Source organism: Eschrichtius robustus, chromosome 17, assembly GCF_028021215.1.
Source record: "Eschrichtius robustus isolate mEscRob2 chromosome 17, mEscRob2.pri, whole genome shotgun sequence".
Lineage (NCBI taxonomy): Eukaryota > Metazoa > Chordata > Mammalia > Artiodactyla > Eschrichtiidae > Eschrichtius > Eschrichtius robustus.
The window spans coordinates 29,235,342-29,251,350 of record NC_090840.1 but is presented as its reverse complement, the minus strand read 5'-3'; the positions used below and the strand labels follow the sequence as shown (position 1 = coordinate 29,251,350).

Genomic DNA, 16,009 nt, shown 5'->3' with positions numbered 1-16,009 from the left:
ACTGCTTTTACTTCAAGTGCAGGCATTCACTCCTGCATGTTCTAGGAATCATTAATCCCACGCTCAAATTAGAAAGATATCAGAGGCAGTTTTTATTTTAATAAGCATGCAAAGATAAAAGTCGTAAAATGAAAAATAAATGGCCCTCCTTCAGGTAAAGAAAAATATTAGGATAAAGTCAACATCTTTATGAAGAAAGCATTCAAATAATGGGTCAATTTTTAAAAAAAAATTCCTAGTCAGTGTATTTTACTTTCACTGATAATCAAAACCAGGCAATCTTTACAGTAGTTTAAATGTGAATAAGTGATGGACCTCTTACTGGTTTTATTTAAAGGTTAAAACACATCACCATCTCAATTCTCTCAATTCACAGTCATTTTAATTTCTGGCTTATGCTGAATTGCTATACGATCTTCAGACACCTCTACCCCCACGTATATAATTACTCATTATTTCTTTAAGATGGATAACTCATAACATGAAAAGAGTAAACTGAAGTTCTGTGAAATTTAAGATGACACAAAAACAGTGCCCAACAGCCATTTTTCTCTACCTTTCCTCTTCCAACTCTGTTTCTTCTTCTTTGAAACCTTACTAGAAATGCTGTTTTTACAGGAAAGGTGATTATTAAAAAGGCCAAATGCTTTCATATTAGATCTTGTCAATAGTTAATTCCAGTTTCTTGGTGATCACATCTCTCAACTTCATTGCTTGGTATGGAAAAGTGAAATATACTTGGAGTAAGAAGCACCAAAAGGAGGCAAGGAACCAAGCTCTGCACTGTTGGTTTCCTTTCCTGAAGAGGGCAAGCTCCAGCAGCCTCACTTGAAGGAGGCCTTCACTATCCTGCCTTTGACAGGCTGTGGAGGGCGCCAGTTCCTCACCAGGTGCACCGGGGGCTCATTTTCCGCGCTGGAGTAGAGGCCCCGCAGCTTGGCCATCTGCAAGGGGCGAGGGAAGGCTGTCAGCATGACATTTGGACCAAGTGGACACATTAAGCGTGTGACAAAGAGAAATCACCAGCTTTCTAAACAAATAAACTACAAAACCTGTCTCCAATGTTCAGTCCAGAGTTATTTGGTTCTGAGTAACAAAAACCTTTTTTTTTTTTTTTTTTTAATTTGTAAAAACACTTTTCTTCCTTTTATACAGGATCACCATACCCTCTGGTCAAAACCTTTTCCTCCTGAATTCTGAAACAATTATTTTAATTTGACAGATCAGTATGAAATCTATCCCTTATGTAGGAGTGGAAGACAGTGCAAATAATAAGCTCAATTGGCCCTTCACTGCATAAGTTAATGAAGTCAATTTACATGAACACTTAGAAGGGAGGCCTGAGGAGAGAGGTCGAAGGTATTGAAAGCAGACAGACTGGAGGTGCAATCTCAGATCCTGCCCTTGGCTGTGTGATCATGAGCAAACTGCTTAACCTATCTGAGCCTGAGCCTACTTAGCTGTAAAACTGGGGAACCAGTACACACCTCACAAGGATGTTCAATCCCTTCCACCAGCATCTTATCCCCAGGCCTGTATTTACCATTCCATCTCCTAAACAGGGCTCAGTGTTTGGGAGTTCTCCAAATTAGCAAAGTCTAACTCATATGGATCTGTACCCTTCAGTGTTTCTAGAGCACAAACTTGGGCATTGTTCAGCATCACCGCCACCTTTAAATGTTCTTGCATTTAGCCTGGTACCCTTTGGAAGTTGAGCTTTAGAAAGTTAAACAGGCTGATCGTAATTAACCGGGGCAAACTATGAAATCTCCAGTCGCAGAGCTGTTCGGTAAGCATCTATTGCTTTATATTTTCAGTTTAGCGTCTGTATCTCACAGAGCCCGCCGGCGACGGTAAGTCAGCGTGCTCTCAAGGCCGGCCCGCGGCCGCCGCTCACCTGTTCGGGGCTCACGGTGACCGGCTCCTTCAGCAGGAGCCACACGATGCACTCCTCGCAGGGCGGCGTGGTGAAGGAGCCGTGGTAGGTCCAGTAGTCTCGGCAGGCGGGGAACAGGCAGGACGGGTCGAAGTTCGTGAAGGGCGCCTCCTTGCCCTGGGAGAAAGCGGGACACAGCGCGGTGAGCGGGCGCATGCGCATCGCCTGCCCCAGCGTCTCACCGTTTGGGGAGAATGGATTTCAAATGCAACAGAGAAAACGGAGCTTGTGAACAAGGACGTGCCTTTCAGATATAAAGGGCAGATGGGGGAGGCCGGTTTGCATGGTATGACTTTGCCACAGTCAATTTTATTCCTTATTCACTCTAGGTAGCACTATAAATCTATCATTTCTCAAGAAAAAGGACAAACTCATTCTAAACTGTAACAGAAATATTTCATACAAGTTAATGCTGTGGTTCTTGATGATACAAAACAGAGTTGCATTTTTATTGAGTATCATTCTCAGAATACTTACTTTCTCTGGTGGTAAAACTAAAAGCGTTTGATTAGAACAGAAAGAATTAAAGTGAGTCTGCTAAGTAGAAGAATCTACTGTTAAGATTTAAAATATACAGGTGCCACCCAGGAGAGAAAGGGAAACACTAGGACCCAAACATTTAGTACCTCTGCGTGTGTGTGTGTGTGTGTGTGTGTGTGTGTGTGTGTGTGTGTGTGTGTTGGGCAGGGGAACACCACTCAAATTTTCTCTCAAACACTTCATTAAAAATGTAGTTATCTGACAGATTGACTATGAGGATTAAATAAACTTATGTATGTGAAACTGCCCTAAAACCTATAAACCATAAAAATATACATACAAATATAATAGCATTTGCTTTTATATGTATGCTTAGCATATTCATCAAACTTACTAACAGATTTTAGGTGAAAGAAATACACTTGAAAATGTAAAAAGAAAAAATTGACATACCCTGCTTTTATGTTCTGGGAGGGAAAATGATTTTTTTTTACCTTTGTCTTAATTTTGTCCAGCGCATCAAGGAGCAGCTGGAACTCGCCTTTCTCATGTCCTATCTGTAAAAAAAAAAAAAGAAAAAGTAAACCAACAACTATATTTTTCTTTTCTCCATAATTTAGGATTGTCTTAAAAACTAATTTTAATCCATCCATCTACAACTAGTGTTTATAACTCTGTCAGAATATCTTGTACTAAGCAAAAACATAAGTTTATTCCCCCCCCCAAGATTTTAGAGTATATATTTTCTGAACTAAACTTGGACTCCAGTCCTCTGAAGTACAAAACCACGAATTACATGTTGATTTACATCTATGTCCTTGACCTTCTCTGTGAAGTCAGTCTACTTTTCTTTTTAATAGAATTAGAGCTAGGATGGACTCAGTGTATCTAAAACTAAACTCGTTGTCTTTCTGCTCAGACCCACTCCACTTCCTGTAGTACTGTGTTCAAGCACTGAAAATGACCCAATGAATTCAGAACATAAAACAAATTAGGTCATTCAAAAAGAAAGAAGCTAGATTTTCACCTCTGGCTTAAAATCTTGGTTATGTTACCACTAAATTCATGTGTTAATGACACCAAGTCCTCTCTAAACCAAGGCTGGCTCAACAACACACACATTCCATGTGCTATCTTAGCCTGGGATCATGTGAGTGGTGGCCACCCTAAGCCGAGTGGATGTCCAGCCAGGGACACGGCATCACAGACGTTCCCAACATTGGCTTTTCTGGTTTCCACTGCAATTGACATGGAGTAGCAGGAAAGGGTAATGAACAAGGCTGCCCTTGCCCTCACTGCCAGTGAAATAAGCTCCTTCAAAGGCTCCGTCTCCACCGCCCCTACACACACACACCACACACATACACACACGCGCGCACACACATACATCCTGCATCTTAAGAAAATTTAGAAGTGCTAGGGGTACTGAAGTATGGCAAAAGTTACTCTTTTAAGGGAGAGCAAAAAATTTTGAGCTGATCTTAACAGAAATGTCTTGAATAGTTGAATGAATACTGAAATTCATTCCTCTCTCCCCTTTAAATGAAAGGAGGGAGTAAAACTTAAGCATTGATAAGGAACTAAACTTTGAAAAAAATACATGGTCAATTTTTACCTTACCTTCAGAAAAATGCCAATCACAGCTACTCCATCAGGTTGCTTCAGAGCACTTGCAAAACTGTTATACTTTGAATTCCAGTGAACCAAATGAAGCTGAAACCATAGAACAGAGGTTATGAGGTAAATTCCTAAAATAAGGAAATAAGTATAAAATTATTCACAATAAACCCAATAATTATACAGTCTAAGGTTGCTGAACACTCTCACAGAAGTTGACAGAATTCTAAAAATTAACATGCAATATTTTGGTAAGACTTTTAATGGTTCAAATTAAAAGTTATGATAGGTAGAATTGGTGAAAACTGAACTTTCATTAAACCAATTCAAAATATTATTTTAGCTTTGTATAACATTAGTCCTTTTTCTGACCAAATCAAACAGTGAAACACAGAGTTATAAACAGGAATCTGCTAGCATTCTAAAGTCACAATTAACTCGGAAGTAGGAGAGGAAAAATAAGGGGACAAATTCTTAGGTGTCTTCATGCCTCTCTCCTTTCAGCAACAAATGGTCTAGAACCGGGTGGTCACCTTACCTTAATAATGTTAAGGTGCTAACATAGACACTAGGTAAATTAGTCAAATTTTTCACATTGCATTATATAGAATGGCAAGAGAATACAATAGTTCATGGCAATTTAGAAGTATTTTATTCAAGACCAAAAGTGTGAGATAATCCCACATGTAAAGACCGAACTGCAAGCCTTGCCCACATTTGTAAGGAATATACTAAACTTTCCCCATTTGTGGGGGAAGATGTCTGGAAGGCATTCTCAATTAATTTATCCTGTCACCGGCTGTCTAGATGGGCTGTAGAGAAATGATCACAGGGGAGTACTTCGGGTCTCCTATAGTTTAGTTTAACTGTTTAGTCAAATTTAGTTAGGCTGCCTAATGATGCTGCCTAAGAGAGTGTCCACAAGTGGCTCCAAGGTTTCTGTCTCAGCTCCTACAGTTGACCAGAGTCTGCCTCTGGAAGAGTTTGGCAGTACAAATGGAATTATCCTCACCTCCAGGGCATTTGTCACCCCTTATAGGCTTGGCTTTATACAGAGAACATGCAGGAGGCTTGTCTTATTTCCTTGTAATTTGATGCCTTGATCTGAGCTACAAATCATGGGTTTCCGTTAATGGGTTAACTGGAACAGAGAGTAGTATTTGTTCATATTAAATTGTGTGTATCTATATCTAGCTATCTCTGTATAAGTACATATGTACATATAAAATCACACACACATACACACACATATGCACACCCTTCATTAAGAGACTAGAGCATGAGCATTAGCCAGAATTACTAAGTGCTATTTTTAAAGCACCACAGTCTTGTAAAAGAGGCAGCTTAGAGCACTGGGCAGGATGATGAACTATGAAGCCAATCAGCATAAGGTAGAGCACAGGTCTAGCACTCATGTGCTGTGTGACTTTGTTATGTAACCTTTCTGTGCCTCAGTTTCCTTGTCTGTAGCCCATCTCATAGTGTGCTGAGAGGATCAAATGAGTTAGTACTTGTAGGCACTTAATAAGTATTAGCTACCATTATCTTTTCAGTTCCAGTCAGGTCCCTGGCTTTTTAAAAAATATTATTATTAAGCTGCTATCCAATTTCTAAATACAACCTTGAAATTCTTCATGCGTGACACTAACTCACCTACACTCTCTTAACTGTCTAACTTAGAATGTTTGGCAGCTTCAGTTTATGCTAAACTATTGCAGCTCTTTTCATAACTACAGGCTTGAAGCAAACGCATTGGATGCTATTCTGTCATTATCGTTCAGTTTTCAGTTTTCACTGGGTGAGATCCAGAGTGGGTAATGGCAATTCCTCCTACCTCCGCTGCATACTTGACTCCATCCACGCTGTGCTCAGAGCCGTGATCATCCGAGGAGCCCCAGTGAAGATGAAACTGGCGAAGCCGGTAGGGTGCAGTGAGAGGACCACCTCTCAGCACTGTGATTCAGAGAAGCTAGATCAGCAGTGAACTCACACTTCTTTTACAGAGCCCGCTTTAAACAGCCCTTATAGCCTAAGCTTGATGGGCTGGGCTGATGGTGCCATTCCCAAGCACACTGGTCTCTTTCTCACAAGGTCAAGTCTTGGGTTATATCAAAATAAATGCTTTCTCTTCTCTGTCTTTCTGATTTTGTTTGCTTGTTTTATTATTTTTTAAATGTCAATTTAACATGTATGAAAATAAAATTAAAACAGGAGATGGGCAATGAAAACAACCAAAGCACAGGTCTGTTGTGTGGTGCACTGGGGAGAACAGGATATTTGAGAGCCAGGCAGACTTAGGTTTCAATCCCGGCCCCAGCCCCTGCTAGTTGTGTGATCTCAGGCAAATTGCTAAACTTCTCTGAACCCATTTCTGCATCTCTCTGAAGGTGATAATAATACTGACCTTTCAGAGCTGCTGTGAGGATTAAATGAGATTAAGGGCTTTAAACTGCTCATCACAGTGCCCAGCAGAGTCATCACTGAACAAATGTGAATTCCTTCTCCATGTCTCGCCTCACTACACTTTTCTTCAGTACTACAGGCAAGAGCTCTCATCCATGTCTAATTCAGACTGTGTTTACTCAAATGAGATGAAATGGAAAATTCAGAAGTTTCCCAGGGGATCAATCAATGTGGACCCCTAAATGAGATGATTCTCCGTAGCATGAATGTGAGTTTGTTGTCCAAATACCTCAACCTGGCACTTAACTTGGTTTCACTTCATTCAGCCTGGGGAGTGATTTAGAAGTTCAAATATTTTCTAAAGGATATTGGAAACTATACAGAAACCCTAAAATCAAAATTTAGCAACATAAGCTAGATCAAAATAGAATTCAGAGGGTAGCTATTCTAGAAAAGATTGACCAACTGTTGGTGCTGAAATGGCACACTGAAAGCCATAGTATAGGTCTAAAACAATAGAATGAGGCTTGTGTAAGCTTGGTCATGTAGGAACGACTGGTTTGATTAATTGCATTTTTTTCTACCCAACCACTAGGAACAGTTATTATTTGGTCATATGAGTCCAATTTATTAGGATGAATTATATGAAATTGTCAATAGTCGATCATTTTTGCTTACAAAAAGTCATTTTCATGTGATCCAACCTAACAGATACTGTTTAATTTTGTTACTAATCCTTCAGAATGGAACTTGATTTAAATGGATAAGAGAAAAAAAGTAGCAGATACCAACGAGATTATTGTTTAAGAAAATATATTTTTATGATATTCCTTACCTGGAACCTGCTAGTAGGTAGAAATTATAACTATTACTCTTTAATTACAACATCATTGAGAATATTCATTCCTATACATCAGTAAGGATAATTTTAAATTTTTTACAAATGTGGTTATAGGAAAATGTATTACTGTATATCAAGCACTAAAATGCTAAAGGTAGATTCTTACTTCATTCACAGTGAAATAAAGCATTTCTAATTAGCCTTCTTTTATTTCATTGATTTGCTTAATAGTGTAGGTGAAATAAAGAGTTTTTTTTAAACATGAGATTTTTCATTTTCACACAAATACAAATCACAACTCAAGAAGAAATTGTCAGATTCTTCAAAAACACTCACCAAAATGATTAGTCAGATGAACCCCACTGAAGCATTGAAGGCAAGTCTTCTTGATTCATACAGTGGGTCTACTCTCTCCCCTGGATTGGCCCCTACCCACACAGCAGAGGAAGAGAGTACCTACTTGGTTTCTTTGCTATGTTCCTTGCTCTGTAGAATGGAATCTGTGCCACTTTTGGGACTGGGAGCCTTGCTCTCCAGGCCTTGGTTAGGAAGCAAAAAACCCCTCAGGTGTAGACCATCAGAGCCTGAAGAACACTCATTTGGACTCATTACCATCACCTTCCTATTAAGCTTCATTTCAGGAATGCATTGCCAACTTTTAGCTTGGGCATGGGGCCATTTTGTAGCAGCCTGGGTGACCAGCATTAGAGAGTGAGACATTCCTCTTCTATGTATAAATGTAATTCTTCAAGACTAGAGCAAAGTCAAATGTCATCTCCTTTTTCAGAGAAGAAGTGCCCCCCGCTTCCCACCAATTCTGTTGCTGTGTCATAAATCACATTTTGCCAATATGGATGTTGAAAATGTTCACGTGTCTCTACCTAAGTGTGATACTTACTTGACCTGTCATAAGTATCATCAAACACAACCCTGCAGGTCTTCCCATTGTTCAGGATGGTCTTGGCAGAGCCGGGGTCATAAGATGCTGACCATGGCTTCAGGGAAGGGTCATGCTTGATGTCTTTAGTGTGCAATTCAATGGGCGACTGGTTGTCTCCCTTGGCAATCGGGTAAATTTCATGCCAGTGGTCAGGACCTGGGAAATCAAATTGAGAGGATTTATTTATTTAGTGGCACAATCCAAGCCCTCTTTCTAAGTGACTAAACCAGCAAAATACACAGAGGCTAGCCAGTGATTATAAAAAGGTCTTGAATATCAGATTGGGCAATACAAGGCTTAGTGTTTAAGACCTGTTCATAGTTTTGCTAATAGTGTACCTGGAGACTATACTTAACTCCGTGTATTTCCTCAAATTTTCCATGTATTTGCTCAAATATAGCCTCATAGCCTTATTTTTGAAGTGGACTTCATCACATGTTTTACCAATGCCATCTTCTGTCATAGAGCTGGAATAAAATAACACTGACCCTAAGTAGATTTCAGAGCATATCCATATTCCTTTTCCCATGGGTAAGCAGGAGCTGCAGGCAGAGCAGCTTAGACCAATACCAGGCTCAGAGAGGTTAAGTGCTTGCCCAGTATCATGGAGAAGGGGACAGTGAGAACTGGCCCTCGGTGGTCTGACTTCTCCGTCAGAGGCACTGCGATCTGGGCTAGTTACTGAACCTCTCTGCGCTTCAGTTTCCTCCAATGGGAGTAATAACAGCTCCACACCACGGAGAACTAAATCAGATAAAAAGTAAAAGGGTCAGCAGTGTTTGGCACTCGGGAAGTGCCCGGTAAATGTTAGTTTCCATCCGCGCCACCGCACTTGCTGGAGTTGCGCACTTTCTGAGCAGCACCATCCCGGACTGACCGGCAGCCGCTGCCCACACTCACCGTTGTGGTCGGCGTAGCCCCACTCCTTGGCCATGGTCGTTTTCTTGGGCACTGGACGGCTGCTGCCTTCTCTCCTCCCGCCGTGCACAGTCCCTGTGAGCCCTCACCTTTTAAATAGGTCCCCCCACACTTGCACGGCCTTATTAGGTCAGCGAGGGTGGGGTGGGGGACTAAACAGGATTGGGGTGGTATTTGGGAGGCGGAGTGGGGAAGCCAATGAATTCCAATAGTTGGACAGCTGTCGGGGTGGGGGGAGATGGGCGGAGGGCATCCTTCCCCTCACCTCTCCCTCCCCCTCCCCCTCCCCTCCCCTCTCCTCCCCTCTCCTCCCCTCCCCTCCCCTCTCCCTGGGAGCGCTTCTCCTGGCCCTTCTATTCCTCCCTCCCGGCTCCTAAAGCTGCACGGCTCTCTAACCCCGGGCGCCGATGTGCAGAAATGCCGGCGACTTTCGCCTCCTCCTCCTCCCTCCCTCCCTCCTCCAAGCTTTTTAGCATCCAACTGAAATCTGCACCCCGCCGGCACTTGCAGCCTCACTTAGAAGTTGCTTTTAGCGCAGGCTGCCGGTCTGGCTGCGGTCTGGCTGCGGTCTCCAGATGCTTCTGCGGGTTTATTTCGCTCCAGCGATCCGGTTTCGGTGGCTGGAAAGAACACGTTTGTTTGCCTGACCCATGTTTGACTCCCTTGCAGGCAACTTGTAAAATCCTAGCAGCAAAGGATGGGAAGAAAGAGGCCGGAGGGCAGGTTCTCTAACTCTGTTATTCTTGAGAGATTGACGATGCCAGATCCCTGAACCACACCAGGCAGCATTTCTTAACCTCGTGGGTCCCTTTGGTCCTCAGGACTCCGAGGGCTGGGTCTCGGGAATCGGGGAGAGATCTGGATGCAGGTTACCACAGAGCAGGAGCCTGATTTACCGACTGCGTGAGCTGTAAGTCTGCTCACGAAAAGTCGAGAACCTTCTGGAGTGTTGGAAGGCCACGAACATAAAGTGAGTCATATTGTGTAAAACGTATGACCTCATTTTCCAAGACATAATGAAAGAGTGGAAGAAAAGAGAGCGGAAAATTTTCCAGAATTGCTTTGTATTTTTTTTCTCCCCCTCCCAAGTTGTTTTATAGTACGATAACCCACACAAAAGGAGAATAGAACTGGCGTATCCAGTGTGCACATGTCGAAGATATATTTTTAAACGTCTGGTTGTAGTTCACACTGAAGAACCAGTGTAGTAGATATTTACAGTTTTAAGAGTATATACATTTTTTTCTTTGTTCCAGGTCAGTATTAATTTTATTTCTAAAAAAGACAGCCAGAAGAGATAAGCCTAATTCCAGTGCTGTCTTGAACAAGGTTGTAATATACCTTTTCTTAATTACTTTGACTTTTATTGATGTTAGGCTTTTGTATCTGGGGATTACAAAACTTGAAAAGGAAATCTCTCATCATGGTAAAGATAGCTCATCCCCAAGGCATGTGGAATGACTAACCACACTCATAACCTGGACGCCAGGGGAGTCACTCCCCAGCGTATTTTTGTGACCAGGGATTATTTGATCCACACAATAGCGATGTGGAATCAAGAACTGAGATGGTTTGGAAAATCCAAGCAAACATCAATGCAAATGCCCTTAGACTCTGAGCTCAAATATGTCAGTGTTGGATTAGAAAGGCTACTGAGTTGGCATATCTGGGCCATTTTTCTGCTTCACTGTGAGAGTGTGCCGCTGTAGTTTGTGGTTAATAGAGGTTATATTCTGCATAATTATTTGTATTAGTAAACTGCGATCCTGTGCCAATTCACGAAATTGTTTCCATCTCTCTTTTTCTGCTATATGTGGTTAGAAGATTGGTAACTAAATTTCATGTTATTTGATACAGTAATGATACAGGTAAAGTTTTTTAATAAAGCCTTTATACCAAACAAGGCCAACAATCCAGGAATTCATCATATTGTTACTATTTATGCATAGAGTTTTAAAATGGGTTGTCATTAATTAAAATTTTAAAAAGACTGTGCAAAGTAATAAATTAAACACTTGCACAATAGCACATAATTTCACATAAACACTAGTTAGAATTTGCAAAGTGAAATGTTTAATAGGTTTGGGCTTGTGGTCTTGAAAACTAATGTTGGTTTTTTCATTGTACTTTCTTGTGAGAGTTAATCAAAATTGGAATTTCAAGACAGTTTATATCATGTCATTTTAGACCATAATATATTTTTCAGAAGCCCCAAATTAATCTTCTGCATCTGAATTGATTTACTCCAGCATGTTTGTCTATAAATTTCAAAATTCCCTGTCAACAGAGCAAAGAGAAAAATCTAAATTGTGTCCAAGACACTGAGATTTCTGGAGTTGGCTTGAAAAAAGAAAACTGTTAGGTATACACTGAGAAAAATAATGCCAGAAAAAGAGCTACAAATTATCCCTTAGCATGTACATAGAATTTCTCAGCACTATTATTGGAAAGTTGATGTATTGGGCAATTTGTAAGATTTATCCCCCAAAATGAGTGTGTTCATACAGGGAAAGGAAGAGAGAGAGAGAGAGAGAGAGAGAACAGAGTAATCAAAGAAGGTAATTTGGATAAATAAAATTATTGGGAGGAGGGAGTGTCTGAATGTAGAAGTTTCAGGTGGTATGTTAAAATTATAAACTCGAAAGATCTAAGTTGATAAAATTTAAACATATTTTTACTCTCGATTTGGCATTTTATTTTGCAAGATGCTAGGTAATATAACCAAGTCAAATCTTCTGCAAGTTGATACATTTGGTGTTTCTAGTGCATCAGAAACAAACAAAAGAAGTGAGAAATTGCCTATTTATTCACCTCTGTGATCAAAGCATAAATTAGGATTTGAAGTAATTACATAATTGTGCTTAAATATCTTATATGTTATAGGGATATGTATTTTCTAACACGTTTTTATTTTCAGAGAACAAATTCTGGGATACAAATGTAAATATGGTTAATAAAAAATTAAAAACAATAATTTTTAGCCTTCAGTTTATCTCTTTTTTAATTTATTTTTTATTGAGGTAACATTGGTTTATAACATTATGTAAGTTTCATGTGTACATCCTTATATTTCTAATTCTTTTTAAAAATTGAAGTATAGTTGATTTACAATATTATATTCATTTCAGGTGTACAACTCAATATTTTCAGGTGTATAATATTTTTATAGATTATACTCCATTTAAAATCATTATAAAATATCAGCTATATTCCCTCTGTTGTACAATATATCCTTGTAGCTTATTTATTTTAGGCATAGTAGTTTATACCTCTTAATGCCCTATCCCTATCTTGCTCCTCACCCATTCCTTTTCCCCAATGGTAACCACTAGTTTGATCTCTATATCTGTGAATCTGTTTCTGTTTTGTAAATTCGTTCATTTCTTTTATTTTTTAGAGTTCACATATAAGTGATAACACACAGTGTTTGTCTTTGTCTGATTTATTTTACTAAGCATAATACCCTTCAGGTCCATCTCTGTTGTTGCAAATGGCAGAATTTCATTCTTTATTATGGCTGAGCAGCATTCCACTGTGTGTGTGTGTGTGTGAGACACATCTTCTTTATCCATTCAACTGTTGATGGACACTTAGGCTGTTTTCATATCTTGGCTATTGTAAGTAATGCTGCTATGAATATTGGGGTGCATGCATCTTTTCAAAGTAATGTTTTAATTTTCCTCTTATATATACCCAGGAGTGGAATTGCTGGATCATATGGTAGTTCTATTTTTAGTTTCTTGAGGAAATTCCATACTTTCCCATAGTGGCTGCACCAGTTTACGTTCCCACCAGCAGTGTACTTGGGTTCGCTCTTCTCCATATCCTTGCCAACATTTGTTATTTGTACTTTTCGATGCTAGCCATTCTGACAGGAGTGAAGTGATATCTTCTTATTATTTTGATTTCCATTTCTCTGATGATTAGTAATGTTGAGTACCTTTTTGTGTGCCTGCTGCCCATCTATATATCTTCTTTGGAAAAATTCAGTTCTTCTGCCCATTTTTTAATCAGGTTGTTTGGTTTTTTGATACTGAGTTGTATGAGCTGTTCATATATTTTGGATATTAACCCTTTATTGGACATATCATTTACAAGTATTTTCTCCCATTCAGTAGGTTGTCTTTTTGTTTTGTTGAAGTTTCCTTTTCTGTGCAAAGGTTTCAAGTTTGATGAGGTCCCATTTGCTTATTTTTGCTTTTTGTTTTCATTGCCTTAGGAGATAGATCCAAAAATATTGCTACGATTTATGTCAAAGAGTGTTCTACCTATGTTTTCTTCTAGGAGTTTTGTAGTTTCTGGTCCTCCATTTAGGTCTTTAATCCATTTTGAGGTTTTTGGTTTTGTGAGTTTTCTTTTGTATATGCTATGAGAAAACGTTCTAATTTCATTCTTTTACTGTAGCTGTCCAATTTTCCCAGCACCACTTATTGAAGAGACTGTCTTTTCTCCATTGTATATTCTTGTCTCTTTTGTCATAGATTAATTGACAATAGGTGTGTGGGTTTATTTCTGGGCACTGTCTACTGTTCCATTGATCTGTGTATCTGTTTTTGTGTCGGTACCATACTGTTTTGACAACTTTGTAGTACAGTCTAAAGTCAGGGAGCATGATACCTCCAGCTCAGTTTTTCTTTCTCAAGATTGCTTTGGCTATTTGGAGTCTTTTGTGGTTCCCTGGAAATTTTAGGATTATTGTTCTAGTCTGTGAAAATGTCATGGATATTCTGATAGGGATTGCATTAAATCTGTTCATTGCTTTGGGTAGTAATGACAGTTTAACAATATTAATTCTTCTAATCCATAAACATGGGATACCTTTCCATTTATTTGTGTCATCTTCAATTTCCTTCATCAGTGTCTTATAGTTTTCAGAGTAGAAGTCTTTCACCTCCTTGGTTAAGTTTATTCCTAGGTATTTTATTCTATTGACACAATGTCAAACAGAATTATTTTCTTGTTTTCTCTTTCTGATAGTTCACTTTTAGTGTATAGAAAAGCAACAGATTTCTGTATATTAATCTTGTATGCTGCAACTTTGCTGAATTCATTGATTAGTTCTTATAGTTTTTGGATGGAGACTTTAGGGTTTTCTATATACAGTATTGTGTCTTCTGCAAATAGTGACACTTTTACTCCTACCCTTCCCATTTGAATGCCTTTTATTTCTTTTTCGTACCTGATTGCTGTAACTAGGACATCCAATACTATGTTAAACAGAAGTGGCAAGAGTGGGCATCCTTGTCTTATTCCTGTTTTTAGAGGAAAATCTGTCAGCTTTTCACCATTGAGTATGGTGTTAGCTGCGGGTTTGTCATAAATAGCCTTTATTATATTGAAATATGTTCCCTCTGTACCAACTTTGATGAGAGTTTTTGTCATGAATGGGTGTTGAGTTTTGTCAAATGCTTTTTTTACATTTATTAGATGATCCTGTGATTTTTATTCTTCCTTTTCTTAATGTAGTGTATCACTTTGGTCAATTCGTGGATATTGATCTATCCTTGCATCCCAGGAATAAATCCCATTGATCATGGTGTATGATCTTTTTTATGTATTGTTTAATTCAGTTTGCTAATATTTTGTTGAGGATTTTGGCATCTATATTCACCAGAGATATTAGCCTGCAATTTCTTTTTTTTTTCTTTTTTTTTTTTTAGTGAAAGTGACATGGACCATTTCTTTTTTTTTTTTTTAATTTTTATTTATTTATTTATTTATTTATTTATGGCTGTGTTGGGTCTTCGTTTCTGTGCGAGGGCTTTCTCTAGTTGCGGCAAGCAGGGGTCACTCTTCATCGCAGTGTGCGGGCCTCTCACTATCGCGGCCTCTCTTGTTGGGGAGCACAGGCTCCAGACGCGCAGGCTCAGTAATTGTGGCTCACGGGCCTAGCTGCTCCGCGGCATGTGGGATCTTCCCAGACCAGGGCTCGAACCCGTGTTCCCTGCATTGGCAGGCAGATTCTCAACCACTGCGCCACCAGGGAAGCCTCTAACCTGCAATTTCTTTTTTTGTAGTGTCTTTGTCTGGTTTTGTTATGAGGTAATGGTGGTCTTGTAGAACGAATTTGGGAATGTTCCCTCCTCTTCAATTTTTTTTTTTCTTGGCTGCGCTGTGTGGCGTGCAGGATCTTAGTTCCCCGACCAGGGATTGAACCCATGCCCCCTGAAATGGAAGTGCAGAATTTTAACCACTGGACCTCCAAGGAAGTCCCCTCCTCTTCAATTTTTTGAATAGCTTGAGGAGGATAGGTATTAGCTGTTCTTTATATGTTGGGTAGAATTCCCCTGTGAAGCCATCCAGTCCTGGACTTTTGTTCGCTGGGAGGTTTTTTTGTTTTTTTTTAAATTATAAATTCAATTTCACTACTAATGTTTCTTCAGATTTTCTATTTCTTCCTGATTCAGGCTTGGAAGTTTGCATATGTCTAGAAATGTATCAAATTCTTTTAGGTTGTCCAATTTGTTGACATAGAACTGCTTATTCTCTTATGATTTTTTGTGTCTCTGTGGTATCTGTTGCTATTTCTCTTCTTTCATTTCTTATTTTGTTTATTTGAGTCCTCTCTTCTTCTTGATGAGCTAGCTAAAGACTTATCAATTTTGTTCATCTTTAAAAAAAATCTCTTGGTTTCATGATATTTTTTAATGTTTTTTTGTCTCTATTTTATTTGTTTCCTCTCTGATCTTTATTATTTCCTTCCTTCTCCTCGCTTTGGGCTTTGTTTGTTCTTTTTCTAATTGCTTTAGATGGTAGGTTAAGTTGTTTATTTGAGATTTTTCTTGTTTCATTAGGTAGGTCTATACTGCTATAAACTTCCCTCTTAGCACTGCTTTTTCTGTGTCCCATAGATTTTGGAAATTTGTGTTGTTAT

At 39.2% G+C, this 16,009-nt stretch overlaps 1 protein-coding gene across 1 annotated transcript; it reads right to left on the bottom strand.

Moving 5' to 3' along the window:
• Positions 1-382: 382 nt before the first annotated feature.
• CA3 (carbonic anhydrase 3) lies at positions 383-9,158 on the bottom strand. The gene is made up of 7 exons (XM_068525638.1): positions 9,118-9,158; positions 8,176-8,373; positions 5,868-5,986; positions 4,037-4,129; positions 2,911-2,973; positions 1,898-2,053; positions 383-944 (listed from the first exon to the last, which is right to left on the bottom strand). Exons 1-7 carry the CDS (start codon positions 9,149-9,151, stop codon positions 825-827), a joined length of 783 nt encoding a protein of 260 aa, XP_068381739.1. The 5' UTR covers positions 9,152-9,158; the 3' UTR covers positions 383-824.
• Between the last annotated feature and the right edge of the window lie 6,851 nt (positions 9,159-16,009).

What these genes read in the sequence shown, in the direction of transcription:
- CA3 (XM_068525638.1), bottom strand. Translation starts at nt 9,151, where the DNA reads ATGGCCAAGGAGTGGGGCTACGCCGACCACAACG. An exon ending in TGATACTTATGACAGGTCAA is followed by an intron (nt 5,987 to 8,175) that starts GTAAGTATCACA and finishes TCTGAATCACAG; the next exon opens with TGCTGAGAGGTGGTCCTCTC. An exon ending in TCACCGTGAGCCCCGAACAG is followed by an intron (nt 945 to 1,897) that starts GTGAGCGGCGGC and finishes CGCCCCTTGCAG; the next exon opens with ATGGCCAAGCTGCGGGGCCT.